The sequence below is a fragment of the Malaclemys terrapin genome, chromosome 3, assembly GCF_027887155.1.
Source record: "Malaclemys terrapin pileata isolate rMalTer1 chromosome 3, rMalTer1.hap1, whole genome shotgun sequence".
In the NCBI taxonomy this organism is placed as follows: domain Eukaryota; kingdom Metazoa; phylum Chordata; order Testudines; family Emydidae; genus Malaclemys; species Malaclemys terrapin.
Genome location: NC_071507.1, coordinates 115,701,619 through 115,729,500, shown reverse-complemented (window position 1 = coordinate 115,729,500; position 27,882 = coordinate 115,701,619). Strand labels below are relative to the sequence as shown.

Here is a 27,882-nt window from a genome sequence, read left to right as displayed (position 1 = left end):
AGTATAAAGCAACAAGGAGTCCTGTGGCACCTTATAGACTAACAGATGTATTGGAGCATAAGCTTTCGTTGGTGAAGTGGGTATTCACCCACGAAAGCTTATACTCCAATACATCTGTTAGTCTATAAGGTGCCACAGGACTCCTTGTTGCTTTATATAGATCCAGACTAACACGGCTACCCCTCTGATACTTGAGAAGTATACGATCACCTGGAGACACCCTCACTCCAGGCATTGGCATGCACCCTTTTGACTATGTTATTTTTAGAGCTTGAGATTGGAAGGATATCCGCATCACAAGGGCCATGCATGGAACTGATGACCGTTGGACAGACCATCGCCTTGTTAGATCGATCATGAATGTCCAGATCACCTCAACCCATCACAATCAGGAAAAATAGTATGAAAGAAATTCAACATCAAGTCCATTGAAGATATAGTGATTTAGGAGAAACTTCAGCAGTATCTCCAAGAGAAGTTTGCCACTGTGCCTACAGCTGATGATGATGATGATGATGAAGAAAATTTCTGGAAGAGATTACACACTGCCATTCTCTTGGCATATGCTGAGTCGATTGGTTATGTCACCTGCCATCACCAAGATTGGTTTGATGAGAACAATGCTGAGATTCAGGGCCTGCTTCACCAGAAAAGAAAAGCTCATCACATTTGGCAAAATGACATATGACACCAGCAGAAGAAAGAGTCATACAAGCAACTCAAGACTGAAGCCCAAAGGAAAATCAGTGACATCAAAAGATAAGTGGTGGAGAGAAAAGGCCAAGGAGATTGAGATTTATGCTAATAAACATGACATGAGGAGTTTCTTTCAGGCAATAAGGGCCATTTATGGCCTATGTTCCCATGGACCCACACCACTCCGAGTCCAAGATGGATCAATGTATTTTAAGGACATCAAAGCCATCAAAACCAGATGGAAGGAGCATTTTGAGTTACTCCTAAGCCGTAAGTCAACAGTCTCAGATACCACTATCGAATCTATACCTCAACAACATGAAAGAGAATCTCTTGCTGACCCCCCCCACACCCTCGAAGAAGTAACACGAGCCATTATGGAAAGTAAGAACAAGGCGGCAGCAGGGCCAGATGGCATACCAGCTGAAGTCTACAAGTTTGGAGATGGAGAACTGTTAGGGAAGCTCCAAAAACTTTTTCTTCATATCTGATACAATAAGAAGATACCAGAGGACTTGAGAAATGCTAACATTGTTACAATCTTTAAGAAAGGAGATAAGTCAGAGTGTGGAAACTATTGTGGCATTCCCTTGCTATCTACATCAGGGAAAACTCTTGCCCATATCCTCTTAAACTGATTACTTCCCCTTGCTGAGGAAATATTGCCAGAATTTCAGTGTGGTTTTAGACCATCACGCAGGACAACCAACATGATCTTCATTGCCTGCCAAATGCAGGAAAAGTCTTGGGAGCAAAATCAGGACCTGAACGTGGCTTTCATCAATTTGACAAAGGCCTTTGACTCTATCAATCACAAAGCCCCGTTGAAGGTGCTGGCCAGATTTGGCTGCCTTCCAAAATTTATTAAGTTCCTAAGGCTTCTCCAAGATCAGATGACTGCCATGGTTCTCTGATCTTGGAGAAGGAACCTTTCATCATTAAAACTGGGGTTAAGGAAGGATGTGTGATTGCCCCAACCCTGTTTTCCATCTATTTAGCAGTCATTTTGGTCCTCGTTAAAGATCACCTCCCCAAAGGAGTTGACATTCAATATAGAGTGATTCTTTAATCTTCAACATCTCCGCTAGAAATCTAAAGTCTTCAGGGCGTCCATTACTGATCTTCAGTATGCTGATGACTGTGTCATCCTTGTGCACACTGAGAAGGACCTTCAGTCCAGACTGGATTTTCTTGCACAACCTTACCGAAGCCTAGGACTCTCATTCAATATTGAGTAGACTAAAGTGCTCTATCAACCTGCTTCAGGCCTTGCACATGACCCACAACAAATCACCATAGAGTGACAGACTTTGGAGATAGTCGAGCACTTTTGCTACCTCAGTAGTCAACTTTCTTAAAATGAAAATAATCAACAATGAGATCCAGCACAAGTGCTTCCTTTGGGAAATTTCTCTCACACATTTTCACAGACCATGACCTACAGCAGGACACCAAGAGCCAGGTCTATAAGACAATTGTTGTTCCTATGGATGCGAAGCCTGGGTGACCTATCAACAGCACCGCAAATGTTTGGAGAGGTATCACCGATGCCTCCAGAAGATCCTTCGCATCAAGTGGCAAGATCACTGCACTAATGTCAGCATCCTTGCTGAAGCCAATGTCACCAGCATTGAAGCTATGATCCTCATGCACCAACTTTGCTGGGCTGGACCTTGTGTGCGGATGTCAGACTTTCGCCTCCCATAACAAGTCCTCTACTCTCAGATCACCCATGGTCAGAGATCATGTGCTGATCAGAGGAAATGCTACAAAAACACACTGAAAGCATATCTTAAGAAAACTGATGTGGACATCACAAGCTGGGAAGAGCAAGCCACCAACCAACCCCATATCCTCCATCAGGCAGTGGCCTGCTTTGAGGAGAAGCACCTTGTCCTCAAAGCTGAAAAGAGAGAGAGGAGCAAGGAGAAAGAAAAAACAAACAAACAAACAAAAAACCAACTTTCTCCCAGTAGGCCGCTGGCCTGCCACAAAATGTCTGTACCTACTGCAGGTGGATTTGCAGTTCCAGGATCAGACCCCTGAGGCATCTCAGGACCCATATGTAAATCTGTGGTAGAGATCATCCTCAAATTGAGGGATTGCCAATCAATCAGTTTACACCAGCAGTGTCCATATGGGGCAGCTAGAATGCAGCACATTAGTGTGCTCGCAATTCATACACTCGTAGTCTGAACTGCAGGGCCCTGTAGACAAGCCATCATTGTTTTTCACCACCCCTTCCTTGGTTCCTTCTTCTAGTCTTTGCCTAGTTAATCCCAGTTCTTCATCAAATCTCAGTATTCCCTCTCTCCCACCAACTGGCTCCCAGGCCCTCTTGTCCAACTCCCACTCCCAGTTTCCTTGCCAAGAGTCCGAGTCTCCCCCATCCCAATTCCTAGTCTCAGTTTCTGGATCCAGAACAGCCCACAGCAGAGCCCAGAGCTGCAATTGTAAGGAAGTCCTGCTGAGCTCCAAGCGAAAGAATGCCCAGTGTGGACAGAATCTTCAGGGAATTTAGTTTCTAACATTCAAGAAGTTTCTGTTGAGCTGTGTGAACATCTTATAACTTGGCCAAATTTGGGTGGATGTTCACATAGACAGCAAAAGACATCCCTGACAAGAAAGTAACTCCCTGCTAAATTTCAAGTCCCTGCTTGAAAGTGTGGGGATACAAGTGCTTTTCAAAGAATTCAACATGGGCAAAACAGTGTATTTCCCTAGCCACATTCTCAGAAATGGCTGAACCATTTTGGCTGAAGTTTTTCAGAAAAATTTAGCCTGAATCAGGCATGGGGCATTAAAATTTTTAAGCCAAATGGTTAAAGTTTGGCAAAGTTCTAAGCAACTGAAAACAGGGTCTTATAATGGGAAGTGTCAGGCAATGTTAATACCTGGCAGCACTATGAGCACTCCCTATCTTTACGTGTTGAGCTCCAAAAGTTAGCATAAAACAATGAGGCCTGTTTTGCAACACAGATTCTATTTCCTGAATTTCTGCATCTCTTATTCGACTACAGAATTAGCAGGAGTTACAATCTATTTGTTGAGCCCAGGACTCACCATTCCCAGTGAAAGAAGGGCAGATATCTTCTTATGTGAAAGCCAATCAGTCCTGATACAGCAAAGCATTTATACATGTACTTAATTTTAAGCGTGTGAGTAGTCACCTGGAAGTGGGCCAACTTTCTGTGTCCCTGCTTTAGTTTGTTTTGCTTTTCCATATTGTTCATTTTGTGTATACTTGTCTTGCACATTTTGTTAGAATTAAAAATATTTGAGCTCAATTAGAGACACCACAGGGTGTTTTAAACAGCTTGGGCCAAACGCTGTTGGCAGTTATAGTGGAGCAACCTCTTTGAAGTCCACAAAGCACAACTCAAAGTGGATTTGACTCCATAGTCTCTACTACAGACTATTACTCTCTAGTGAGATTAAAGGCTTATATCCTCAACTGACATGAATCAGTGTAACTCCACTAAACGCACATGCACTGATTTACAGCAGTCAAGGATCTGGCCATAAGTAGAACCAGTCTGATGATTTATATTATCATAGCACTTGTGAATCACAGCCATGGTCCAGGTTTGTACTAGGTGCTGTACAAACTAAGAATAAAAAGCTGGTCCCTGCCCCAAAGAGCTTATGTGACAAGACACTGTAGGTAGACTTCCTACTGAAATATCCCACCCTCCTTTATGCTGTTTGTTTTACGGGGATAGATCCCCGTCCTGAGAAATAAGGTGAATTGGAGAGATTTTTGCTCATTTATTTGTGCTATCGAACAGATTTCCCAGGAGGAACATATGTTTGTTCTAAATCAGACATCTCCAACGTCATGACAGACCACTTGGTCTAAAAGGTAACTGGCTGAAAATATGTTTGGGTTAAGGACAGAGATACAGTCCAAATACAACAGTCTACAAATACATAAATATGGGCCTGATTCTGTCAGCTCTCCCCTTGTGAAGCTCCCATTGACTTTAATGAGAGTTGTGCACATAAAGTGCTTGCAGGCTAGGGCTCTCTTTAAAAATATAAGACGGAGGAAATATTGATTACCTGTTGTCAGGTTGTGCTGTCTTAGAATTTCTTTTACTGTTGGCACTGCTAAAGAAACACATTAGATACTAAGTAATGAAATTTTAGCATTTAAGTAAAAACATACAATTGATAGGTTTTGAACTGGTTAACACTTTACAGTTCATAGAAACAAAACAGATCAAAGTGGATTTTGCAAACAAAAAGGGAAATTTCAGAATAAGGAAAACTGTGCCTAACAAACCTGCTTTATTAAAATATTACTAATAGCTGTCTTCAGACTGACCATTTGAATCCTCAAAAAAGTATGCCTGATCATTTTGTGTGGACAGATGTCTCTGATTTTTGTGGATCGGTGTGTGAAGGTCTGGCTCTAGGTGGGCCTTCCAGATCTGCACTTCTATGAAAGATGATCTCTGTTTAACTAGCACGAATATCCATAAATTGGTCTCCATATATGTGGTTTTATGCCTTTCAGTACCTTAGTCTGTCTGTCCAATGCTACTAATTATTTTACTGGGCATTACATAAACCATCATAACAACTACAAATGACTGTAGTGTTTGGTTGAAACTGTGGAGCCCAAACAGCTTAGCCAGCATGTATGTGACCAGGAAATGTTTTACACAAATGATAATTATCTCGAATTATGAATGCAGTCATCACAAAATATACAGGTCAGCAATTCAAAATATCCCACACACTGGGGAGATGGAACCCACGCTAGCTCCAAATATGCTGTCCCAGCATGCAGCATTATGGCAGACCAGGAAGGGAACACTACACTCCTATGTAGATACAGTGGCTGGGAATCCTGCAGACAGGCTAATGTACCAGCTGTGGAGGGGGCCACATTGCAGCCTACCTCCAGGTTCGAGGTGTTGATTTCATCCCTCCACCTCATACTCAGAGGGCTCTATATGCTGAATTATTTTGGCTTCATGTGCAACTCCAGGGTTTCCCCCTACACACATTAGAAAGACTAATAAAGCTCTCCATTGTCATCCCTGTAAAACCTGATGTTCTCATTTTAAATTACTGCTTGCAGAGCTGCTCTTCCCTTTATTACCTTTGGCTTTTCCCTCTTTGGGATGTTTCTTCTCTGTTTTTGCTACAAAAGAGAAAGGAATATAACAGTTTAGGGAAGGCACAATTTAACTTTGTAACAATTAGATTATCAAGGTCAGTCTTCAGTTGAAACTGGGGTAAACCATTCCAAGATTGTTTCAAACAACAATAATAAGAGTTGTAATGTTCACAGCAAGGACAATGAGATTACTACTATGGTGATCTTACACACACAGACTTCTCAAATAGTCGGCTTTTACCTTCTCTTTCCTTTGCAGCCTTTTCTGTTTTTTTCTTGGCTAGAAAGATTTGCAAGGAAATATCATTAACTAAGAGGCCTTTATTGGGAATTCTATTTTGGACACCTAGAGCAAATTGATCCTTGGTGTAACTATTAATGTTCCTAAATTTACAGCAGGGATAAATCTTGCCCATTTCAACGGACTGTAGGTCTACAGCACTATATTCTTTTTATTAAGCTTTACACCAAACAAACATACTTGTCTTAGCATGACATATGTGTATGCCCTTTTTCAGCATTCCTTTTCCAACCCCCCAGAATACAGCTAGTCAGCTAAGGCTATTCTCAGCTAAACACACTGAAATTAACTAAGGTAGATAACTGCAGGCGCCTGCGCCATTCCAATATTCCCTGTTGAGTACAGCAGAGATCTGGCAGTATGCCTTAGAACTGTTCATTTTCACTCCATATGATCCAACCAGCTGTAATAAGGATTCAGTGTCTCTTGGTGCATGTGCTATCTGATTAACGCAAGCTGGCTTAATGCTAATCACCTCTGTCTAGCTCACCCAAACACACACATACTTAAAAATAAATAAATACAGTGACTAGAAAAGAATCAGTTCATCAGGCCAGATTCTCAACAGCTGTAAATTGGCGTAGCACTCATGATTTCAGTGGAGCTATGCCAGATTACACCAGCCAAGGATTTGGTTAATCATGTTTAGAGAGGTTGTGTTTCACATCTTTACTTAGCTAGATGCTAAAAAAACATGCCCTTAATGAAGGCATTGGATTTATGGCTTATAACAATAACACACTAACCCCCTTATTTCCCTATGACCACAGAGTAGTTAGTGGGCCACTTCACCTTGAAGGGTCCCTTAGAATCCGTGCTAACTACTTATGCTAAACTATCTGTTCAATATTGTATTTGGCTGTGACATGCTTAGTACCTTTCCCAGACCTGAAGAAGAGCTCTGTGTGGCTTGAAAGCTTGTCTCTCCCACCAACAGAAGTTGGTCCAATAAAAGATATTACCTCACCCACCTTGTCTCTAATATCCTGGGATGAACAAGGCTACAACAACACTGTATACAACTGGTCCTTTCTGTTAGACATGTAAGAGAAGTGTAAAATTTACCTGCTACTGTCATTTCAGATGCTGGTTCTTCAGGAAAACAATCAGAAATAAATAAATAAATAAAAATGAAGACATTCAGGCTTGATGTTATTTTATTTTTAGAAGTTGACAGTTTTGATAGATCTTAACTTTCAACTGCAGCTATCCCCACAGGATATTAATTTGGAAATAAATGAGTCCATGCAATGGACATTAAACAGTGAAAGCTGCGAATCCTACCCTTTGAAGTGCTGTAATCCAACATGCAGCTACTGGGCCAATGAAAGCTCTTCAGATCAGTAAGTATTTAAATAGGGTTCTTTTCAGATAAGCACTCAAGGTTATAGCTACCTAATATCTTTTTTTCTGTAAAGCGGGTTTAAGTTTAAGTTTTCACCTCTGCTGTCCTACCAGCCATGTACCCTAATTAAGGGCTCTGACACTGACTTGCTGTCTGACCTAGGACAAGTGACTCCACCTCTCTGTACCTTTTGTTCCCCCAAACCATCTGCCTTGTCTTTTTAGACTGTAAGCTATTTGGAGCAGGAACGGTCTCTTGCTATGTGTTTGTACAGCACCTTGCACAATCACTTGTGGTCCCTAGGAACTGATGCAAAAAAATACACAACAGATACAACAGGCCAGCTCCTTAGCTGGTGTAATTTTAACATAGCTCCAGTGAAGGATCTGCATCAATTTACACAGGGCCAGATTAATTTGTTGTGAGTCTCCCATAGGGTGACCAGATAGCAAGTGTGAAAAATCGGGACAGAGGGTAGGAGGTAATAGGTGCCTATATAAGAAAAAGCTCCAAATATCAGGACTTTCCCTATAAAAATCGGGACATCTGGTCACCCTAGCCCCCAACCCTCTGCTCCACACCAAGACTCTGCCTCTGCTCAGCCTCTTCCCCATAAGGCCCCATCCACGCTTCACCCCAAAACCCCACTCCCTATCAGCCTATTCCCCCTGAGGCCCCACCTGCTGCTCACACGGGGGGAGGGGCGCGGAGAGGAGTGAACAGGGGGAGGGGGAAGAGAGGAGCGAGTGGCGGGGTGGGGAAGGGGCGGCGGTCCAGGCACTGGGGCCCCTTCTGAGGGAGAACCCGACGCCATGGCACCATTGTAAATCCAGTACTGAATTTACATGGTTTGAGACCTGGTGACTGGAAAATGAAACCGTCTTTCCCCCTGTTTCATTAATGTTCGTTTTATCCTATGGATTTTAAGATAAGAAAAGACAGAAACCCTGCATGCCAGACAGAAATGTAATCCCTTTTAACTAGAACAGTACAGAATTGGATGGGTTCAGTTTGCAGGGATATATATAAACTTTTCTTGACTTTGGGTGGACTATCACCTTTCGCTTCAGCTGAAAATGGTGTGTTTCATCTGGTGGCTTCTCTATCAAATAGGGTTGGCCAAAAGTTTTCCATCAAAACTGGGTTTTTTTGGATGGAAAGTTGCATCTTCAACTAAACAAACTTTTTACAAAAGATGTCCATTTTCTTTGGAAAATGTAGACTTTGTTTAAAAACTGAACATCCAATAATAATAATTATTATAATAATAAATTTGAAAATGCTGCATGGTGCCCCATGAGAGTTGGAGTTTGGGCACCTCATGCCCCAATTATCATCTATTGTCCATTTTCTGCCACCAGACTATCTCTCCCCTTTGGCTGTTGAACAGAAAACTGTCTGACTCCATGGTTGGCCTAGGTTGGTGGGTGAGGGGAGGCATAAAGAAGACTTAGAATCACCTTTGTCTTCTCCCCCCTCATCTGCACCAAGACCAAAAAGCTGGGGATTAAAACCAGTGTTAAAATGTTGAGAGAAATTGTACCCCAAGGTTGGGAATTTTACTACTGAATTCTGCAGAGGCAGTGAAGGGCCAATGTTGAGATCTTCTGAAAATTCCACACTAAATGTTTCTCCCACTATATGTTAGCATTTCATATAATTAAACAATTACTTCTTATTTAAGAAAAAAATACCACAAGCTTTGTCCTCTGTTCAAGGTAACCAGTCATAATTTGATAGCCTTTAAAGTAATCAGTATGCAGGAACTGTGTTTTTGATTTAATTAAAGCCTCTGATTTGATAAATGACCAATTGCCAACACAGACACCGTTTCACACTAAACTGGAGATAATGAAAATAGGATGGTTTACTAATTATTTTAATGAAGAAATGCTAATTAATGTTGGTGATTACTATTAAAATTTACAGAGATAATTTGGGAGTACTTCAGACTTAGATTTTTATTTCTGTTTATGGCCTGCCTTTCACATAATGAGCCAAATTCTTTGCTGATTTATGCCCAATCCATTGATTATAATGGGATAGCATAGGGTACAAATTGGAAAGGAATTTGACTCAACATATCCGTATACATTTAGCATATAGCTGTGCTACACAAGCCCTTAAGACCATTGATTACTCAGTATCCATCCGAAGAAGTGGGCTGTAGTCCACGAAAGCTTATGCTCTAATAAATTTGTTAGTCTCTAAGGTGCCACAAGTACTCCTGTTCTTCTTTTTGCGGATACAGACTAACACGGCTGTTACTCTGAAACTTGTCAGTATCCATGGCTTTACAGTGCTATAATGTACATATAAATTAATTAGAAATATTTGCAGTGAAGCCACAGTTAGTACTAGGATTGGGCAGCCCCTAATCAGAATAGATGCTCCTCCTTGAGTGAAAAGATCAGTTAAAACCAAGAGATATTCATGTAAATGAGGATGCTCTATAAAGCTGATCCAGAAAGTCTTTTAACTAGAGCTACACAGGGATTACTGGATCCGGGTATAAACTGTAGATAAAAATATTTAGGTACACAGTTGGCTGTTTGCTGACATTAAATAAATTAATGGAGATATCCCACCTCCTAGAACTGGAAGTGATATTGAAAGGTCATTGAGTCCAGTCCCCTGCCTTTACTAGCAGGACCAAGTACTCTTTTCGCCCCAGATTCCTAAGTGGCCCCCTCAAGGATTGAACTCTCAACCATGGGTTTAGCAGACCAATACTCAAACTACTGAGCTATCCCTCCCTTTTTCCCACCTATGTTCTTAATGTCCTGAACTGGAGAGAGTCCAGAGGAACTCTTTTCAATTACTGAAGAAGAAAGTTGAAACAAAACTACTCGCAGAAGAGAACAGAGTTATCAGCTACCCAAACTACAAGTCCCCCAGGACACCGTAGTAGCTCAGAAGGATGTGGTCTACTGTCAAACTGAGCAAAAATGAAACATTTTGATTCAGTTCCACACACCAAAATTAAAGGCTTGCATTTCTGAATTGAAATTTGTTTGTTTTCTGCTAAAACTTCTAGGCTTTGGGTGATTTTTTTAAATTAAAAGTTGTAATTTTTGCACAGAAAGCAGATCCTTTCCTCTAAGAGTTCTGTTTTGTTGACATAATTTTTTGTTACAAAACAGTTTCAAAGGTAAATTTTCTACCAGCCCTAGTGCTGAGGGGTTGCTGCCACCTGCTGACTTCAGTGGGAGTTGAAGGTGGTCAAGACCTCTCAGGATTTGGCTTTATAATTTTCATTCATACATATTTGTATCACAGTAGCACCAAGAGGCCAGGGCCCCATTGTGCTAGGCACTGTACAAACACATAACTACTGCCTCAAAGACCTTTCTGATCATTTATATGCCAAGATATGTACTTTAGTTATTTTCTCAGTATCCAAGCACTCATCTTTTTACAGGTTTTCCTTCTCTTCTGCTGACAGACACGTCCCTGCAAACAAATTGTATTATTGTAGTTCACAAGTTGTACCACAAGCTTTTTCTCTTAGAAAGACATGAACAAAGTTGTATTAATGATGGTTTATTTATTTATTTTAAATGACAACTTGTTTCAGAATCACTCCTAAGGTGGTAACTAATTTTTCCATGTTCTCTGTCCTCGGTCTGTTTTAATTAAGTTTGAATATTACTTTATCTGAATATTTCTTTAAAGTATTGCCAAATTATTTCATTAGTGCAGCTTTCTGTAAAGAATATATATCTGTATTGCCTACATTAGAAAATAATGGACATTGGTCCATGTGATCTGAAATGACTCTCAGATTCCAAGAGATATCATAGAATAATGTCAATAGATTATTTTAGTTTGAAGGATTAACCGCCACATATTGTATGGGCCAAATCCTCCCTTTGACCTCAATGGGCTTTGGCTTTCAATTGACTTAAATGGGCTTTGAATCAGACCTTCTATGAACTACATCTATGTATTAATTCTATTAATTAATTAATTCGCACATTTCATAAGCATAAACACTGATCTTTATTAAAAGTATTATAGTCGTTAACACAATGTGCAATATGTAACATCTAATTTCACAATGTAATTGACACTAATCCAGTCCTTCTTTACATAACCAAAACTCCCATAGTTCTCAACAAGGGGAATTTCTGGAGTGCAAGGAAAACTCATTCTGTGTGTTGTCTAATTTCTCTTCTAACTCACTTAAACATCATGATCTTTCATTCTCTTCATTTTAATTGGGTATTTTATTCTGTTAGATGTAAAAAATACAGGCTATTGAAAAAGCTAGCCCTGGTTAATTCTCTATACAAACTATTTCCAAACAGTACAAATACATTATATAACATTTTCTTCTAATTCTGTGATGTTTTCATTATTCAAATTGATCCATAATTTATCAAAAATTGATCTGACCACACCTACCTAAAACAACACTCATCTAAATTATCCTACTAGGAGCATTTACTTTACTTTATATAAAAAGTAATCACAAACTAGCTATTGCAGCTTCACAATATTAGATCACCAGTAGCTTTGGCTCACTTGCTTTTTAAGCAGAATGAATAAAATCCACAATACATCACTTTTAGAAAAGAAAATAGCATTCTCTAGCATGACAAAGTTGCAAAAATAAATCCCAATCCAAGGCATCATGCATCTAAAGGCAGGTTTATATTCAATAGAAAATGTTTATGGCACATACTTGCAGTTACTTTTGATCTGGCTGAGAAGTAAAAGAGGGAAGAATAATATTTAGAATAGAGATGTATGGAGAAGGCTGGCATAATATTTTTCCAGCCCAGGCTTACTTGATTTATTAATTGTCACATATAATTAAGCATTGTTTTTAGTGAAGTTACTATTGTAACTAACATTATAACGAAAACAATAATGATAATCACTTTGAGCTAGATAAAATGTGCTATATAAGAATGAAATATAAATGATTAACAATAGCCACGTTACATCTACACAGCTTCTTTCACTCTGGAGTCCAGAGCAGAATCTCTCTTTTATAGGGGTGGTCATCACTTTATAGTGAAATTGAACTGTACTGCTTCATACTGCTGCAGTAACTACATTGCACAGAGGTACTTCATACGAATGATAATATCCAAAAGTCATTTAACAAAATGAAAATGGATAGTCCAATGTGATGGATTGAAGAAGCTAGTATATAAAATGCTAGTATAGGGAGATAACTATCCTTGAGGAAAATGGCAACTGCACCTGGTCCTGAGAATTTGAACCATGCAGGAGTTCAATGAAATCCAAATGAGTAGCAAAATGATACCAAAATGATTTTTTAGAGAATATTCAAAACAAACACTTTTCAGACAATGGGTCAAACTCTGCTGACATAACTCTCTTGACAGAGTGGAGTCAAGGAAGCAGGAAATTGTCTTTATATAGCTGAAGAAACGGACATAAGAATTCTAGTGACATATAATGGCTATTTGCCACACTTCAAGGCCACATTATGCTGCAAAAAGTTCAACAGTGTCATGCACTTGTACATTTTGGCATTTGTCATATTCAGTTCTATTGTGACTTTTATCTACACAGCAGTTTCAAATGTAGGGATAACTGAACATACAGTAAAGCCTACCTGATTTTGTTTGTGGAACTTCTTTTTCGTGTCTGACAGCTTCATTCTCTATACAAAAGCAGCACCATGAAAAAGCTAAGTCAGTCATACCTTTTTTAAAAGTAAGTAAGAGCCACGTGCATGTTTTCTTCAAAAGTAAACATTGATCTTATATTGTGCATGCTGTTATTGTGGAAGAAAGCCAAATGACTAGCCTCTAGCAGTCTATTCATTATGAAGTCTGCAGCAAAGTAGCAATAAGTAATATTGCATCTAGGTGTCAAGTCTCCTCGTGATGCACATGTGTAAGTGCTATTAATGTTACCAGGAGTTATGCACGTACATCAAGGGATGAAAAACTTTGCAAGATGGAGATTCAAAGCATATGCCGCAAAACCAACAGCGGGGTAATTTTTTAATAGTATAAATTCAGTACTTATGGATATAGTCTCAAATCAGTAGCACAGATCACAAACTGGTGAATCATTGAAGTATTTTGGGGACTAATACCCATCACTGGGGATCAATGGGAACTCACCTTCCAAACAGTGGTTTCTATCAGCTCTGTAATTATTCCATTGAAAGTTCTGAATTCTCAAAAAAGGAAAGTGCTGTGCAAATTTACCACCCTTTTACCAAGCATTTATGTTTGCAAGTCAGATACTTAAGCTGAACTCCAAAAGTCCAGAATACATCCCAGTTAGGGTTGACAACCTTCCCGGTTTGGCAGGGAGTCTCCCAGAATCAGGCTCTATCTCCCAGAGCTACTGAAGCTAAACCAGAGGATTTTAGGCACTAAAAGTCAGGCGGGCTAAGGCAGGCTCCCTACCTGCCCTGGCCCCACACCGCTCCTGGAAGTGGCCAGAACATCTCTGTGGCCCCCTGGGGGAGCGAGAGGGTCTCCGCGTGCTGACCTCAGCCTGAGCAGTGCCTCTGCAGCTCCCATTGGCCAGGAACTGGGAGCTGCGGGGATGGGCTCTGCCCCCTGAGGGGCCGCAGGGATATGCTGGCCACTTCCAGGAGTGACGTGTGGAGAGGGCAGCGCATGGTGACCCCTAGCCCCCCCAGAGGCCACAGGGACATGCCAGCCACTTCCAGGAGTTGAGCAGGGCTAGGGCAGGCAGGAAGCCTGCCTTAGCCCCGCTGCATCACCAACTGGGAGCCGCCAGAGATAAGCACCACCTGACCGGAGCCCGCACCACCTGACCGGAGCCTGCACCCATCATCCTCACCCTACTCCAATCCCCTTCCCCAGCCCTGAGCCCCTCCCGCACCCAAACTCCCTCCCAGAGCTCACACCCCCTTCTACACCCCAACCCCCTGCCCCAGCCCGGAGCCCCCTCCTGCACCCACAGTCCCTCCAGGAGCCTGCACCCCATACCCCCACCTGCACTACTACCCTCTGCCCCAGCCCTGAGCCCTCTCCAGCACCCAAGCTCCCTCCCAGAGCTTGCACCCTGCACCCTCTCCTGCACCCCAACCCCCTGCTCCAGGCTCATCCCAGAGCCCCCTCCCACACTCTGAACCCCTCGGCTCCAGCCCAGAGCCTGCACTCCCTCCTGAACCCCAACCCCAGCCAAGTGAAAGTGAGTGAGGGTGGGGGAGAGCAAGCGATGGAGGGAAGGGGGATGAAGTGAGCGGGGCAGGGCCTCGGAGAAGGTGCAGTGTAGGGGGTGAGGCAAGGTGTTTGGGTTTATGTGATTAGACAGTTGGCAACCCTAATCCCACTGCATATGAGTAGAATATATGTCACTATGGAAAAATAAAGGGAAAAAATATCTGCTTCAGCAGCAACGCATGTTTCAATTTTTTTGTTCACTTTCACAATAATTTCTAACAATTTGAAAGTCGCATGGCATTTTGAAGGCAAAAGAAGAGAAGACTGAAGAGAAACACTCATTTAAGAACAGAAGACTAGCATTGCATAATTTGTAGGAAAAAAACACACCTGCTTAAATGAAAACTGCAGCAACCCTAAACTCTCATAGCAAAATAGTAGCAATTTTTAGAGCAGAAGGATCAGGTGAGTGCTATGTTCAGGGGTGGCTCCAGGCACCAGTGCAGCAAGCGCATGCCTGGGGTGGCAAGCTGCGGGGGGCGGCCTGCCGGTCTCTGTGAGGGGGCAGTCAGTCAACCTTCAGCAGCATGCCTGCGGGAGGTCTGCCAGTCCCGCGGTTTCGGCAGCAATTAGGCGGCGGGTACGCCGAAGCAGTGGGACTGGCAAATCACCCGCAGAAATGCTGCTGAATCCACGTAACTGCGGACCGCCGCTGAAGGCCGCCTGACTGCCGTGCTTGGGGCGGCAAAAAACATAGAGCCGCCCCTGGCTATGTTGGCCATTGTTTCCTTCTCTGATGCCCCTGACATTGTCAGAAAACAGATAGCAGCAAGATATACTTAAAGGTGAACTGTAAAGCTAAAAAAAATTAATTAATCCCAGAAATCACTGCTAAATGCCTCTATCGCATCCCCGTTAAGATTATCAGGAGTTCCATGATTAACTATGATTCCACAGAATGAGGCACTCTGGGAAATGTCTAGAAAACCAGGAAGTGCCAGGGATTTCACACAGGAGATGATGAACATAAAACAATGAGTTAAAACTTAATTTTGTGCTGAGTGACCCCTCCTTCCACATACACAGGCCTGTTGGGTTGGGAGTACTTTTGTGCTCAATTCAAATTTTCACTTCACCTTTGCAGTCCACCTGTACGTCTTGAAGAAAAGAAGGGCATAGAAAGTCAACAAACTTACCATACTTTAAGCCCATTTATTCAGACACTGGCTAAGTATTCTGACATTTTTTTAAAATTCATCTTACAGTTACTGGGACACGTTCCATACTTAGTTACACCCTCCCAATCCCATTTGAGGGTGAACTGAATTTTGCATAATGTGTTTTTTCCCATTGTTGTTTACTTGAACAGCAGTGGTCATTCAGCCCCAAGTGATGGTTAACAACGACTCTTTAAAAGTCTGCTACTCCTTTATTCGTTTCTTTATTGAAAAATGTGATATGGGAGGGAACATGATGAATACTGTGCTAATGCAGTTGGCTATGGAAAACTGAATGGGCTGCCAATTAGGAATGATAAACAAGTACGTTAAATCAAAGCAATAGCCGAGATTAGGATTGCTGGGATAGAGAATGTAGCTTTAAGCAAAAAACTAATAAATTACCAATAAAAAGTTTTTATTTGTTAAAAGTAAAATAGCCACACATCCAACTATATTAAAGGATTTATCCTTATCAAGGTATATACCACATACTTGCTGGCTTTGACTTGACTACAGAGGATAAAAGAAGGTAAAAATGTCATATTTAGGGATAAAGAACAAAGAAATACATTGTAAACATTTTGCCTATTTACTTTGTTCCCTCCCTTTTGTATATTCCCTCCTCACTCATTCTTAGCTGAACCCTCTCATTCCCTTCACTTGTAAAGATGTATAAGTAATGTTACTATGGGCCAGATTTACAAAGGTATTTAAAAAAAAGTTTGAGGATACACGGATGCTACTGTTTTCCTTCCCTAAGTTAGTTTTCTCAACCTTGATAGCTAACTCATTTAACAGTACTTGTAGATATGATTTGAGGGTCCCAATATTCCATATAAAAATACCGCAATATAGTATTTTGTATTTTCCCCAAAGCTATTAATACACTGATATAAAAGTTAAACTGTTTTGGACTTTACTGTGGAAATCTGCAGTAGTATATTTGTATAATGAATATCAAAACAATATTTTTATTAGATAGGCAGGCCTGATGTTATGTATCATCACTCTGTGTTAAAATACCATTGTTGTGCAAATTCCTAGACAGTGCAACATAAAGACAAACAATATAATTAACAATTACTTTTTAAATAAAGCAACTCTTTTCAAATATGCACTATATCAATGGGTATCTAATTTGCAAGATAGGTCATGCACCAAATAAGAAGCATATTCAAAATAACACACAGGAATTATGCAATAAAAATATCCACAAAACACTTTTTTTAGATAATTTATTATTACTACTGTTATTTGACTAGAAGCCCCAATCATGGACCAGTACTCTAAAGAGCTTACAATCTAAATTACTATTATACTTGATCAACTCTGAGGTACATAGCATCTTCCTAAAGAAGTATGCTCATGGAGACTGTCTGGATCTAAATGCCATCAGTTACATATTTCAAAATTATTCTGAGTAATAACTACAATGTAAATTTAGTACATAAGTGTGAATTCTGAACAGTATTGAAAAAAGCATAAATCTAGAAAGGATGACACCTCCCTTACCTGATTTTTCAGTGGGAGCTGTCTTTTCTTGTTTGATTTTTTCCTCTGTATTAAGAAAAGGGTATAAAAGATAGAAATTCATGTGATGTTAACACAGGTGCATAACTAGCAATATATTTATAAATCCAGTATATTTTACACAAATCACCATGACAAAATAAACACATTCTTTTAGCATCACGTTTATTGTAGCACTGTAAAATATGTATTCTGACTGCCTGGTGAGATATTTCATGGCAGGACAAATGATTAGGCCCCAAGCTTTAGCAATGGGAAAATCAATAACACTCTTGATAGTGTCTTCCAATTAGCCACTCAAAATGAAATTGTTTTTCCACCTAGCTCGTGATAACAATTTTGGGAACCCCACTCCCAAATCTCTGCTGAGCATTTGCTTCCAAAGAATTAAATTCTCAGGTGCTCTGGGCATGTTCATCCCTAGCATTGGCTTGCCAAATCCTCTTTGTTTCATCAGTTTCTTTTTGGATAGCCCTTAGAGGCAGGGCAGGCTCCAGCATTTCTGCCACCCCAAGCCACACACAAAAAAAAAAAAAAAAAAAGCCGCAGCACTCCTAGAGGGAGTGAGGGACCTTCTGCCCCCAAATTGCCGCACATGCCGCCCCAAGCACCTGCTTGTTAAGCTGGTGCCTGGAGCTGGCCCTGGATCAATGAAACTCAAATATCTGCTGTTTCAGTGCCTAGTACATATAATAAGGCTATTCAGCAGCAGCTTAAACTGAGCACCAAATAGCTGAGTTTTCTATCAGTCATCTTACCATGGGTTTCTCCTATTGGGCCAGATTGCGAATCCCCTTGCTGTCTCAGTGGGAATATTCAGGCAAGTAACTGCAGTCAGAGGAAAGGGATTCACAATCTGGCCCATGGTGGTCCTCACAATGGGTGAAATTCACTCCTGTGCACAGGATCAACACAAGGCCTACTAATCGCTGAACTCCCTGTCCGTAAGTGATTCATAGACTGTATGCTGGTGTTATCTCCCATCCTCTTTTGGATTTTGTCCATTTTAGGTAACAAATTATTGTGTTAGGGAAAAGCTTAAATGGGGAATTCCAAATGTTTACCTTGGCTCATTGAGGGCCAGGTTATAAACACCTTACTTCCACTGGTGAGGAGATTCCCATAAATTGTTCCACTGAAGCCAATGGGATTACTTGTGTGAACAGCAGCTCACCATCAGGACAAAGATATTCACAATCTGGCCCCATGGGATATACATTTTCCACTCCCCTGAAGCAAAACAAACCCCTTTCCTGAACCAACAGAAAATCCCCCAATTCTGTATAGCACATAAAACCTATTAGAACAGGCCCCTTATATGAACCTTGAAACTGAACACAAAAGACTACCTGGTTTGGCATGGGAAACAGCTTTTTCTTGTTTAATAGACTCATGCTCTGCAAATAAGAAGAACCATAGGATAGAGATTACATGTTAGCCTAGATTACAGTATTTCAATTTAAAACTGAAATGCTCCCTCCATGAACAGAAATACCAGTCCAAAAATCAGATGAAAATGTGTAACTGATGGTGCCGTAATTGCCATGCTAGATTCTGACTGCAGTTACACGAATATAAATCTAGAAGAACTCCTTAGGCTTCCATCCCACTCATTTCCTACACTTATAACCCTGCTCTGACAAGGAACATGTGAAGATGCCTTCCTCATTCAAATGTAACTTTCTCCATCAATATTATACTTACTGTGTTCATGGGGTTTCACTACTGTAGCTAGAAAAAAAGGAGAAAGAAAAGTATATTTTTAATATGTCTGTCACTACAGTGTATGTTTTAGTGAGTTTGTTCTATTTGGGGCAATAACACAAAGCTTTGATAATCTATAAAACAGCCAGCATACTGTGTACAAATACAATGAACATTTGCAAAAACAGAACAGGAGAGCACTGTCATAACCAAATAGCTCCTGACAACTCGTTTTAGGCCAAATATGAAGTGATGTGTAAGGGAGTCTAAATTAGGCTCCTGTAAAATTCCCCTAGAACTAATTACACCCACTCTAGCAGCCCACGAACAATTCTAAATTGGTGGCATTTTAGAATGGGGCAATTTTTTTCACACAAATCTTTCTTTGTGTGTGTGTGTGGGGGGGGGGGGAGTAAATGCAGATTTGGCAAAACCAAAACATTTAATGAATTCATGTCAATTTTGCCTGAATGAAACCGAAATCAAAATTCTGAAAAAATCAAAATGTTTCAACTCAGGATTTTCAAAATGGATAATTTCAGGGTTTTTTAAATTTTGAAATGACTTTTCATTTTGAAATATCCTTTCATTTGTTTTTTTTTGTTTTTTAAATAAAATATTTTAAAATGGTCAAAATCTAAACAAAAAAATTTCAACTCTTTTATTTGCCAAAAATTTCAAAATTATTTGGTTTTGCTTCAACTCTTTTTTTTTTTTTTTTTGAATTGCCAATGAATCCAAAAATCCATTATTCACCCAGCTCTATGCAAATTACACTGCTGGCTAGCTATGTGGGGTGTGTGTGTGTGCACATGGGAGGGGGAGTAAATTTCTTTCCACAAAGGAGTGTAGCAGTGGCTACATTCTGCCTCCTTGTGTTCACTCTGAATCACTCCCCCTCACTAAATTGCAAAAATGTTTCCCTAAGTGCTGTACTGCTCCAGTTCATTAGAGAAGAACAAGGTCATAGGATCATCAGATGTCTGCATATGGTTCAAGAGAGCTCTAGGAAAGGTTGCTGGTGAATACATTGGTCCACACACCATATCCTAATGGGGACATAGTCGACCATATAAGGTTTTAGCCTCCCCACTGGTTAGGCTATATGCTGCAGTGCACAGCAACAAGTAGGCAGGGGGAAAACAGTGTTCCTTTTAAGTAGCTCTGCAGCTTGCTTTGCTGGTCAAGTCCTAACCAGGAGTCTAATGTAACATGTGACCAGCTCCTTAGCTGCTCTGAATGGCACTACTTCAATTTAAACTAACTGAGGACGTGGCCCCTTATCATGATTGGTAGGATACCAGGCTGGACTCAGCGTAGTTTTTCCACATGGGGGGAGAAATACATCTTTTCAGTGTGAAAAATTCTCTGCCGTTCTTTTGCACCTTCAGAGTGAAATACTAAAAGAAATCCAAGATGGCTGGGCTTATTTCACAGTGAAGCCGAAATGTGTCTTCCTTCACAGAGCAGCTATGCTACAATCACCCATTCCCCACTTGTGCCTGCTTTTGTTACCCCACATTAAAAGAGACAGCAACAGGAGCCAATACTCAGATCACAACAGAAATAACGGAGCATTTTGTGCTAAGAGGAAATGTAGGATAAGAACTCTAAGTGGTGGCAAGCACGAAATCAGCAATGTGAAGGAACTTAACATGGTGATAAGAACAGGAGTACTTGTGGCACCTTAGAGACTAACAGATTTATTAGAGCATAAGCTTTCGTGGACTACAGCCCACTTCTTCGGATGCTGTAGTCCACGAAAGCTTATGCTCTAATAAATCTGTTAGTCTCTAAGGTGCCACAAGTACTCCTGTTCTTTTTGCGGATACAGTCTAACACGGCTGCTACTCTGAAACCTGTCAACATGGTGATAGAAGCTATCAGTACTCCTAGGGCCCCATTTGTCATGGCTGTGGAATTCACATACCAAAACATTGGACCCCTGCAGTGTTAAGCTACAGTCTTTTTACAACAATCTTTGAAGATGCTTGCTTCACATCTCTTAGTCTGTTATGTACATTAGCAACATACTTGGTAGTTTGGCCTCGACTTTTTTGCCTAAAAATACAAAAAGAATCAGTTTTCAGTTCAAAATACACTTTAGATAAATTCTACTGTATTACAAGATTATAGATGACACATTTGAACTCTGAAGGTGGAACTCAGACTGTATGATGCAAAAAACCTCAAACTAACAGAAAATAAATTCCTTCTCAGCTATGAATTTTAACTGAGCAAATTAAATTCAGAGCAAGTGTCACTTTAGAATATTAATTTATGGAGCTGAAATAATGGCTGGTGCAACCATAACATGATAGCATTTATAACACTAAGTACTATAATTAACAAATAATAAAAAAAATGTTACAGCTAGGCAAATGAAACACAAATATTGATTTAAAAACTCTTGAAATTCATCAAATAATTTGATGGACATTATTTGACCATGTCTATAATCTCAATAATAATGGTTTATTATAGCACAGTCTATCCAAGATTCTCAAATTATTTTCAGACATTAAGAATTCAGCCTTAACATTCCTGTGAAGAAAATATTATTTCCATTTTACATGATGGAGGATGGATCTAGACTGTTCTCAGTGGTGGCAGATGACAGAACAAGGAGCAATGGTCTCAAGTTGCAGCGAGGAGGTCTAAGTTGGATACTAGGAAAAACTAATTCACTAGCAGGGTGGTGAAGCACTAGAATGGGTTACCTAGGGAAGTGGTAGAATCTCCATCCTTAGAGGTTTTTAAGGCCCGGACTGACAAAGCTCTGGCTGGAATGATTTAGTTGGGGTTGGTCCTGCTTTGAGCAGGGGGTGGACTAGATGACCTCCTGAGGTCTCTTCCAACCCTGATATTCTATGATTCTATGTGGAAAAACTGAGACACAGAGAGGTTAAGTGACTTGCCTTAATTCACATAGGATTTGCATGTCAGGATCAGGAATAGAACTTGTCTCTCCTGAGTGAGGTAGGTAACTGTGTCCTTATCCACATTTTACAGATGGATTTGTTTAAATTGCAAGTGAAGAATAAATTAAGGTTTTTTGTTGTGAAGTCACTTTCCCTAAAAAGGCAATGCCACTTGCCCAAAGCCAGTGTCAGAATGGAAGTTGAATTTTTAAATTTCTGATTCCTGGACTTATGCTTTAACCTTTGGTTCATGCCTTTCTCTAATCAAATACGCCAAATAATAATTAGATTGGTCAGGAATTTTCCATCTAAATGCTATTTGACAGAAAATGCAGTTTCTGCGAAGTTGAAATTGTACACAAGAAAATTCTGATTTTGCTGAAGTGTTTCAATTTTCTGTTGGGAAAAATCAAAACAAAATATTTAATTTTGGGTCAAGTTTACCTGACTCAAAACAGTTTGGTTTGTCAAACCTAATCAAAATGACATGGGCCAGTTGGACATTAGCCTATGTCTGCCAAAGCTGCCATGGTGTCTCAAGAAAGTTGTAATTCAGATACCTCACACTGACATTCTCCTCTATAGGCCATCCTCTCTGGCCAGATGACACCTACCATGATGCACTGTAGTTTTCTGTCTGGCTGAACTGCCATTGTGCATCATAGGAGTCTGATGGCCAAGGTGCATCATGGGAGATGTAGTCCAACTGGGCAACCTGGCCTACAGTTAGGCCTGGGGGCAATGAAGCAACTGTACTACACTCATGATGCACTTCAGCAGCTCAGGTAGTCACTGATTAATGTCAAACCAAACTGAAATGAAGCATTTTGACATCTCTGAATTGAAAATTCAATTCCATAAAAACATTTATATTTTGACTTTTCCTCCTGATTTTGGCAGATTATACCTCTCTAGTGATCCCTTAGAGAAAGGCTGGGCACTGCTTCTGTCCCAGAGTCTAGGCCACAACCCTCCAACTGTGCTGTTCAGGCCATCTGCCCTTTGCAGGGTGAAGTTAAATCAGTCTAAACAAAAAGTCAGTATGTTTCTGCAGGCCACAAAATTAATCTTAGTAACCAGACTTGGTAGTTTCACCCGTTACCATTTTTACATTCAGTTCAAATTATGTTTGAATCTTGCCTGCTCTTCTGAGTGCCAGAAGGGTATTAATTATATATGGAATATTCCGGTAAATTAGCTTCAGATAAGGATTGAAAAGAAAAATCCTTCAGTTTATTGAACCATAAATTGGTAAGGCTAAAAGCAGAACATGTTTACTGATTACTGTCATCTAGATGGAAAACTTGACATGTTGTTTACTATTCAGATAGCGAACATATTTTTGTGTGAGTGTGTGAGCGAGTGAGAACGTGAACATGCATTATAAGAAAAGAATTCATTATTAAGTGAAATTGATGTAATTCTAGAACCATTTATTGTACTAAGTAATAACAAAATAATACTGATGTTTTATAGCTAGAGAAATTTATTCTTTGATTGCACAGTTAAATGTATATTATAAACAAAAAAGTTATCCAACAAAGACTCCTGCTGACTTTACTGGGATTTGGATTGGACCCTAAATTCACACTACCATGACATTTATCTGTAACTACATTACAAGTAAAGGACCAAAAGGGAAACGGAGATCAACAAAAGTCTCTTTGGATGTCACTAAGGCAGAACTTGTTCCCTAGAATTTGCACCTCATGCCTCGACACACAAAAGGACCAAATTATGACACTCTTACACATGTTATGTGGCACTTACTCCACAAGAAGTCCTGTTGACTTCAGTGGGGCTATTTAGAGAGTAAGGTACTATTCAGCGTGAGTAAGAATGTCAGAAGTTGTCCTCAATTGTTTAAATAGATTCGCTCTTTAAAATGTGACCGAAACTTTAAAACAAAAAATGAAGACATACCTTCAGCAGCAGGATGAAGGACTACTTTAGCATCTTTCACCTTTTTGGCTTCTAAAATCACTGTAAACGAATAAATAATATCAAATGAAGATGTAATACAAAGAAAAATCCCTCTCCAAATAAAATATGATGTTTGATACTATGCAGAATCCCAAAATAAAGTGAGAAAAGTAAAAAGACGTGGAGTTTTTAATGCCTTTCTCTCTGATGCCCCTATTAGGAAAACATTTAAGCATTTGCTTAAATCCATCCCTCTCCACAAAAGCACATGCCTAGAGTTCATCATGTATTCAAGTCTCAGTGCCTTGAAATGAATTTAAGCACCTACGTAAGGGCTTTCTTGAATTGGGGTCTAAAAGCTTCTCTCCCATACGAATGCGCTTTGCTCCTTTTAAAATTTCCAAGGAACATACTTCAGGGAACAGTATGAGTTAACATGTGTCACATGATTCTGTGTAATCTTCAATGCAGTTTTAATTTAAGGTTCAATTAAACAGCTTTATCCTTGTTGGTACAAGGTGCTTCAGATCGTGAAATACATGTGTTATCAACAAACCGGCAGAAAAATTAGATTAATTATATTTGGACAGTTTCAATATATCTCAGACTAAATAGATTTGAAAAAAAGCTTTAGAATGGAATTCATCAGGATTTATCACCCTATCCTAGAGCAGTTTACCCACTCTTGTAAAGTTATTGCCTCCTGATTCCAGGGGGGCAGCACAATGTGCCATTTTGCCCGTTTTCAACGTTAGCGGACCTGATCCATCACAATACATTGTTCTCTTCTGAGCCCTGGCAGGCCTTAGAAAAGTAGATGCCGGTTAATCAGCAGGGAGACTGATTCTGCAGAAAGGCTTGCCTGCTGTGCAAGCAGCTAAATTATAATCCTCCAAAGTAGATCAAAAGCAGCAAGTTGATTTGAAAGAGACGAGGTTGTGCCCTCCTTGCCCTGCTCTTCACTATACTAGTTAAGACTGCTCCAATAGCCCTTGGGCAATAGTAACTCAACTGAAGGGACCCAAGTAAGAGGGAAAGGGAGTGGTGGTTGGTAGGGTAGACAAAATAAAACCTGTGGACTGAATTAAAAAAAAACAAGATTAGCCAATAAAACAGCTCTCCTGAACACGGAATGGCCTTTCAACCTTCCTTACAACTCTTATCTATTTTAGGTACTCATATGGTTCCCATTAATACAGTATCTCAACACTTCACAGTTTTCAAGGTAACAATCTTCACAGCATCCCTGTGAGTGAAGGAATTATTTATCTTGTATTAAAATGGGGAATGCAGGCACATGCCTAAAGTCACTCAGTCTGTGGTGAAGCAGGAAATTGAACCTAGATCTCCCAAGTCCCAGGCTAGCCTTGTAACCACTAGGCCATTCCTCCTCTTACTTCCTGTTTATTCTGGTAGGCCTGTGTGAAGCAAGAAAGCTCCATGGAGCAGAATTTCACCACTGTTCTTCTGATGAACCATGATGACATGGTGCAGTGATAAAGGCAAATCTCCTTAAAGAAGATCTGCTTTACCATTATAATTAATAATTGGCCAATGCTATTAGGTTCTACAGGGCATTAAATTACAATAAATCCATCCTTATACTGTAGCTCTCCATCAAAAAACAGAGTGCTTAAATGAAAGCCATAGTTTTTTCTATCCTACAACTAGAGTAGAGGAGCAGCAAAGCCAATTCTGATATATCTGACTTCATATAATTTCTATTTCTGTGCCATCTCCATTTGGATTGCTTTACATATACACTCCAAGTAGCCTAAGCATTTGAGATTAAAGAATGAATTGACCTTCATTTTTTGGTGGGGGTTAGGCTGTATTCTCAAGTTTCAGCTCAGGAGGACTTTGTAGCACAGGAATACGAAGGAAAACAGAAACTTTCTGCTACTTCTTGGTATGAGTGTAACAATAGGGGAGAGAAGAAGTATAGGCTACTTAGGGATATTTTATGATAGGACCCACTTCAGTCTGAATCTGAGCTGCATGCCTATAGGGAATGGCAATAATGGCACAAATCTTCCCTTGTTTCCTATACTCAAGTTTGTCAGGTGAACAATAGAAGTGCACTGGGAAATGCAGATCTTGTTGAAACAGAATAATCTCATATGAAGGCATTAAAAGTTAATGGCTTTAAAGTATTGTAAATCTCAAACTCCCAGGAGGACAAATCTTCCATAGAAGGAACTGGAGAGAATGAAATTACAGCTAAAGACAGATTAAGTATGTGCACTGTATTCGCTTCTTAGGCAAATGTGTTGAAATGCCTGAAGAATACTCTTTCAATACAATTATTAAATAATAATAATAATAATGGAGATATCCCATCTCCTAGAACTGGAAGGGACTTTGAAAGGTCATCGAGTCCAGCCCCCTGCCTTCACTAGCAGGACCAAGTACTGATTTTGCCCCAGATTCCTAAGTGGCCCCCTCAAGGATTGAACTCACAACCCTGGGTTTAGCAGGCCAATGCTCAAACCACTGAGCTATCGCAATTTTTCTGATGTTATATGACAGGCAACATACAACCCACATAGAACATACCTAAAGTATATTAAAAACAGTTTTCAGGGAAATCATTGGGGTCAAAGGCATCGTTTTTCTACAGGGTGCCCATGCATGTGTGCAAGCACTGTTATTGTTTAGAGATGAGCTCAAACCAAACCCCCAAAATTAAATATTTTTTTCAAGGCACAATTCACAGCTGACAGTTATCTCTATAATGCACCAAATGAAAATCGGACACCCAAGCCCCATGGAAAAAGTTTAGATCTGGTTCTGAACTTCACTGTTCAGACTAACTCTCTATTACTGACTAATTTCAATTAAGTGTAAAAAAACCCACCTTTGTGCATATGCTTCAATATGCTATTTAATTAGTGTGGAATAGAGGCTTTTAAAATGTGGAGAATGCATAAATTTATGGAAATTAAGAACATACTGATGGACTTTAGGGGAAAAATATATGCATATGATATCATTTGAAACACTGACATTTAATTAACTTTTGACAATGCTCATGGGATTTTTTTTCCATATTGCTAGCCAAATTAATTGTGAGGTAAGATACAGGGATAATGACTGGTCTATAATGCCACTGACTATTTTTTTTCAGCATTAGTTACAAGCTTTCAAAAGCACATTTCAGAAAATTATGATCACACAGTTAAAGTAGGGATTTTTTTAAAGTGTCAAACCCAAGACTCATTAATTTTGGAATGGTATTTGAATATACCTCAAAGCATTTACTTGCAGTATTCTCTGCATGTTGGAATATGGTAATAGTTTCCCCGGTGGGGGAATTTGTTTGACCAACTAACCATGTGTTGTAAACATATCAAAGTCTTTCAATATGTTGTGCTGATTGACAGTTAAGGAGAATAATGATGCAAATGCTGACATTATGCCAGTACACATACATTACAGCTACCAAACAGTAAAAATATAGTTCTATATAGTTGGTGGCCTCTTATTTTAGCAATCACAGCTATTGCATCATCATTGAAACACAAGCTTACCTATGTCTGTAAATAGGATTGAATAAATGACTACATATTGTAATAATAATAGTAACTAAAATGATGTACATATGAAATAGATGTAAAATACTTTAAAGAGGGGTTACTAAATAAATACATTTTTTCTTTAATTTAAAAGTATGCCCTCAATTTTCATTTGAGTGGGGTTACAAAAACATAACCAATGGCAAGGTTTGGGCTAAGTCCCGGTGAAAGTAATTTTGGGTAAAAATTTCAAAAGCTCCTAAGTAACTTAAAAACATAAACCCATTGAAAGTGGGTCCTGTGCTCCTCAATCACTAAGGCAATTTTGAACATTCACCTTGATGCTTAAATATGGATTTAGGAGCCTAACTTTAGTCACACAGGACTGAAAATTTTGGTTTTGGCCCCTAATTTAGGATCTGGTGAGAGTAGATATTCTGTACCTATCACCCATTGAAGTGTATAAACT

The 27,882-nt window shown here is 39.8% G+C and overlaps 1 protein-coding gene and 1 long non-coding RNA gene across 12 annotated transcripts in view; one reads left to right on the top strand and one right to left on the bottom strand.

Annotated features, from left to right (window-relative positions):
• The window catches only part of TRDN (triadin), a 284,763-nt gene that overhangs the window by 21,745 nt on the left and 235,136 nt on the right, over nt 1-27,882 (bottom strand). For 5 of the 9 annotated variants that reach the window (XM_054021581.1, XM_054021584.1, XM_054021588.1 and 2 more), the window contains 12 exons: nt 23,899-23,958; nt 21,089-21,115; nt 19,055-19,081; nt 18,700-18,747; nt 17,333-17,377; nt 16,313-16,330; nt 13,064-13,111; nt 12,158-12,178; nt 7,191-7,217; nt 6,066-6,104; nt 5,807-5,848; nt 4,759-4,806 (listed from right to left, as the gene is read on the bottom strand). In XM_054021581.1, coding sequence (XP_053877556.1) covers nt 4,759-4,806; nt 5,807-5,848; nt 6,066-6,104; nt 7,191-7,217; nt 12,158-12,178; nt 13,064-13,111; nt 16,313-16,330; nt 17,333-17,377; nt 18,700-18,747; nt 19,055-19,081; nt 21,089-21,115; nt 23,899-23,958 — 450 coding nt within the window. The remainder of the gene's footprint in view (nt 1-4,758; nt 4,807-5,806; nt 5,849-6,065; nt 6,105-7,190; nt 7,218-12,157; nt 12,179-13,063; nt 13,112-16,312; nt 16,331-17,332; nt 17,378-18,699; nt 18,748-19,054; nt 19,082-21,088; nt 21,116-23,898; nt 23,959-27,882) is intronic. The other 4 variants (XM_054021582.1, XM_054021587.1, XM_054021586.1 and 1 more) reach the window with 4 other exon arrangements.
• LOC128833607 (uncharacterized) overlaps nt 18,232-27,882 on the top strand; it is an 81,818-nt gene continuing 72,167 nt past the window's right edge. For all 3 annotated transcript variants that reach the window (XR_008444293.1, XR_008444294.1, XR_008444296.1), the window contains exon 1: nt 18,232-18,294. This is a non-coding gene — a long non-coding RNA (uncharacterized LOC128833607). The remainder of the gene's footprint in view (nt 18,295-27,882) is intronic.